At 37.7% G+C, this 5,000-nt stretch overlaps 1 protein-coding gene across 1 annotated transcript in view; it reads left to right on the top strand.

The window, feature by feature from the left end:
* The window catches only part of LOC122251757 (uncharacterized), a 13,294-nt gene that overhangs the window by 510 nt on the left and 7,784 nt on the right, over window positions 1-5,000 (top strand). The window contains exons 2-4 of the mRNA XM_043013870.2: window positions 119-246; window positions 2,344-2,535; window positions 3,423-3,515. Of these exons, the coding sequence (XP_042869804.1) occupies window positions 119-246; window positions 2,344-2,535; window positions 3,423-3,515 (413 nt within the window). The remainder of the gene's footprint in view (window positions 1-118; window positions 247-2,343; window positions 2,536-3,422; window positions 3,516-5,000) is intronic.

The following is a 5,000-nucleotide window of genomic DNA, read 5'->3' as shown; positions in this document are numbered from 1 at the left end:
TTAATCAATCAGACCATCACCCCAGAACAAAAGAGGAACAACAGAAACAACCAAATAACCGAAACCGGTTAACCTACACCCGTACCAAATCATCCTTTTTCCTTCCGCACGCCCACAGGCAGGGACAGCGACCGTGCTGCGTTGATAAAGGAAGTCACAAGTTTATACAAGGAGCGATACCGTCTTGCTAGGATGCACAGGAAGGCGGAGCTAAGAGTGGTCACGAGTCTCAAGAGAAGGAGACAGGTAATGGTGCTAAAGTTATTTTTTTTTTTTATTTTTTTTTTAGTTAGACATTGATGAGCTTTTGTCGTATTGTTTTGTTTTTATCTCTTTTTTTCGTATATAGTCAGTATATGATCGTTCTTTATTGGCACTGTTTGGTCTTTCTTATTTCATTTTCAACATTTATATGGTTTAGGTATACAGGTGGACTCTGGATACCAGCTGTTGGCATCGACTGTTCAGTGTAGGATAAGTGTCGTATAACAGGTAGGATTACAGGTTTCAGTGTAGGATGACGGGGAGGGTGGGGGGGGGGTAAGAAGGAAAGAACAAGCAACATCGAAATAAAGGGAAAATAAGAGAGTACATTGATAATCATAGAGATTTGCTCAGCATACGTGTAAGAAAAAGCGGGAATCGTGACAAGAAGAAAAATAAAATAAGTACACGTTTATGAAAAAAAAAAAAACGAAAGGAGAATAAACAAAACAGGAAAAAAAATACAGGCATGAATGAGACAGCAGAATAATAAATGTCAAATAATCTACAAATAGAATGAAAGACAACGAAAGACCAAGATAAGAAATAAAAAAAAAAGAATTCATAAACAAATTTAAATTAGTCACGGGATATTCGCATCCGTTAAAAATTTCAAACTGCTTAACGTTTCGCTTTCTGTTGTTGAAACGAACCTTATTTTTGTTTACTTCTTTGTGATGCCAGTTGGCTGTCACTGTCACTGGTCGTATTATTAAGGCGCATGACATCTGGTTTCCTGATCTGACTTTGTTGTTACTTTGAGTCATTTTTATTTGCATTTTATTCATCATCGTTCTTGTTTTTTGTTGTTGTTTTTTATCAATGTCAGCCTCATTGTTATGAGGATCGTGATCATTATAATCATGATCATGAGTGTCACTATCATTATCATCTTCTCATCATCATCATTGTCATCATCATTATCATCATCTTCTCACCATCAATATCATTATCATCATTATCTTCTCATCATCAATATCTTTGTCATCATCATCATCATCTTACCATCAATATCATTATCATCAATATTATTATCATTGTCATTATTATCATCTCATCATTAATATAATTATCATCATTACCTTTACCATAACATCATTAATATCATTATCATCATTACCTTTACTATTAACATCATCAATATCGTTATTATATCTACTGTTGGTCTCACGCTCACTATCATCACAGTTTTATTATGATCTAGTTCCTAACATCATTATCATCACTATCACCATAATTCACCATTACCTTTTCCTCTTCCCTCTCCACCTGTTCTTTTTATTCCTCACACCATCATCATCACTATTACTAACACTCACCATCATTCACATTTCCTCCTCCCTCTCCAACTATCTTCATCAGTTCATATCATCATCACCATCATTCACCATCACCATTTTTTCCAACTTCTACACCTGTCCTTGCCAGTTCCTCAAAACATCATTATCATCACTATCAACATCATTCACCATAACCACCATTTCCTCAAATCATCATCATTCACCACCATTTCTTCAAATCATCGCTATCAACTTCATCACCATAACCACCACTTCCTCTAATCATCACCATCATCACTATCAACATCATTCACCATAACTATTTCCTTAAATCATCATTATCATTACTATCAACATCATTCACCATAACCATTTCCTTAAATCATCATTATCATCACTCACCATCAACACCATTTCCTCAAATCATCATTATCATCACTATCAACATCATTCACCATAACCATTCCCTCAAATCATTATTATCATTACCACCATTTCCTCAAATAACCATTATCACTATCAATACCATTCACCATAATCACCATTTCCTCATATCATCATTATCACTCACCATCACCACCATTTCCTCAAATCATCATTACCATCACTATCAACAACATTCACCATTATCATCACTATCAACATCATTCACCATCACCACCATTCCCTCAAATCATCATCATCATCCCTATCACCATCACTTCCTCCCTCCTCCTTCCCTCCTTCCTCCTTTCTCCTTCCTCTCCTCCGTGGGATCAATAGCCCAGCCTCGTTCTCACGCAAGGAACTCATCCCTCAGAGCGAGGAAGGAGGAGGCGAGGAGGAGATGGAGGAGGAAGACCTCGAAGGTGGGCGTGTGGACTGGGCTGCTCAGGCAGCCAAGGCGCGGGCGTCCCTCCTACAGGCAGATCAGAACGCCTCGGCCCAAGAACTTCAGTACCGCTTGCTTCTGGAGGAGGCGCGGGAGAAGGCAGAAAGGTCGACGGTGCTGGTGAGTTTTTTTTTTTTTTTCTCTTCTTCTTTTTCTTTTTCTTCTTCTTCTTCTTCTTCTTCTTCCTTCTCCTCTTCTTCTTCTTCTTCTTCTTCTATTTCTTCTTTTCCTCTTTTTTTTCTTCTTCTTTTTCTTCTTCTTCTTTTCTTTTTCTTCTTCTTTTTCTTCTTCTTTTCTTCTTCTTTTTCTTCTTCCTCTTCTTCTTCTCCTCCTCCTCCTCTTCTTCTTCTTCTTTTTCTTCCTCCTCTTCTTTTTCTTCTTCTTCTCCTCCTTCTTCTTCCTCCTCTTCTTCTTCTTCTTCTTCTCCTTCCTCTTCTTCTCCTCCTCCTCTTCTTCTTCTTCTTCTTTTCATGGGATGTGACCTTCTGGCCGTGTGGATGTGCGTGTGCGTGAATGGACCCGCATTTATACATTAAGGACGAGTGGATGTCTATCTTGCTGGGGATCAGAGGGATAATATGAAGCTTAATGGTTGTATTCTGTGAGGGAAAAAGGCGTCTTGGAATGGTGTTGTTTGTTGTATGTGGGTTGTTTCGATGTTGTTATGATGCGGTGTTTGTATACCTTGTTATGAAGGCATTGTTGGATTTTGTGAATTTCTTTTGCTGATCAATAATAATAATAATAATAAAGAGAGAGAGAGAGAGAGAGAGAGAGAGAGAGAGAGAGAGAGAGAGAGAGAGAGAGAGAGAGAGAGAGAGAGAGAGAGAGAGAGAGAGAGAGAGAGACAGAGAAGATAAGCAACCGTTAACATCAAAATGAACAACTCTACAGTCAGGAAATAAACTCAGCATTATCACTGTATGTAAGAACAACATTTCTAGAACACAATAAAATAGCAATGGCACCATTATACAGTGACATTAATCCCCTTTCCCCCCAAACAGGCAAACGAGGCGATGGTCAATTTCCTCCATCAACAAAAAGCTCTGGTCAAATATAGCTTCTCAGCCCTGCCTCCTGAGAAAAACAGAGGAGAGGTATGGACTTTTTTTGTATTTTAACTTAAATATGTTTAGTGCATTTTAGGACATTATTCTAGTTTGATTTGTATGTCTGTGTATGGAGGACTCTAAAAGTAAGAATGCATGAGTACACGAGCATTAGCATGTATATCTAACACACACACACACATGCACACGCACACGCACACGCACACGCACACGCACACGCACACGCACACGCACACGCACACGCACACGCACACGCACACGCACACGCACACGCACACGCACACGCACACGCACACACACACACACACACACACACACACACACACACACACACACACACACACACACACACACACACACACACACACACACACACACACACACCCGCGGGCGCATATGTGTCACTAACAATTTTGTTCGGTAACTCAGCATAGAGAGTGATTACGGAACAAGGAACAATTTGACAAAATTTATAGGATAATGACTTAGAAATGACCACCAACTTCGTTTGTGATAAGAATGTTCTTTCTTTTTTAACACATAAATGAGCATAAATGATTATAGTGATTTGCTGTTCGCCCGACTTGAAATATTATTGACAAAATATGTAACGATAAATGATCATAATCATATTCAACATGTTTAAGAAGCATTATTACCTTTTAGAAATAATATCACTATATTCAAAGACTCATTTCAAAACTTACCAAACAAAAGCATAAATCAATCCGTACAATGGCGTAAAAACTTAAAAGCTACAAGGATGACTATTATGGTTATTTTTATTATCATTATTATTACTATTCTTTGCATCATTTTTGTTGTTTTTGTGATGTTAGCATTATTATTACTTTTTTTTATTTACACGAATTATATATTTGAGAAGACGCACATCGTAAATGTGGAAATATGATAAACGGAAAATGTAGCGAGATAAGAAGTCTTACTGTTCCGGTATAGCATTGCACTGAAGTCAAATTGATTATCACATACAATTTAATCGAATTTTAACCCGCATCGAATTGCACTTCTTGAACATAAAATTCGCCTAATCAGGGCCGCTCATTATCATTATTTTGAAATAGGATCTACCCCAATCATCAAAACTGTAAACAAGTATACAAATACACACAAAATAATCCTCTTAGTTTTGCCTCCTCTTGCTCGTCTTCCTCCTATTCTCCTCAATTGCTTCAAGAGGTTTTTATAACCCTTATGTTACTTCCTATCGAGCTGTGACCCCATTGAGCAGTAGTCTAACTACCAACGACTAATACGGACATTCGTATTATAATAACTGGTGTGACTGGTGGTTGGTATGCATTATAATGGTAGGTAATGGGATTTAGATAGGGGATCGATTAAGGCATTATCAGATCACAGGAGATAAAGACACTTTTTTTTAGGTAACTGTATTATTTTCAACCCCTTTCTGTTGAGATTAAATACTCCAAACTTGTTCAAGTCGTGGTGATGTATCTATCTTGTATTTTGAACTCTTTTTTTTCTTTG

The sequence above is a fragment of the Penaeus japonicus genome, unplaced genomic scaffold, assembly GCF_977035675.1.
Source record: "Penaeus japonicus unplaced genomic scaffold, GWHDUDI00000001_assembly GWHDUDI00000020, whole genome shotgun sequence".
Taxonomy (NCBI): Eukaryota; Metazoa; Arthropoda; class Malacostraca; order Decapoda; family Penaeidae; genus Penaeus; species Penaeus japonicus.
Note: the sequence above shows the minus strand (reverse complement) of the source record. Positions and strands in the feature narration are given on the sequence as shown.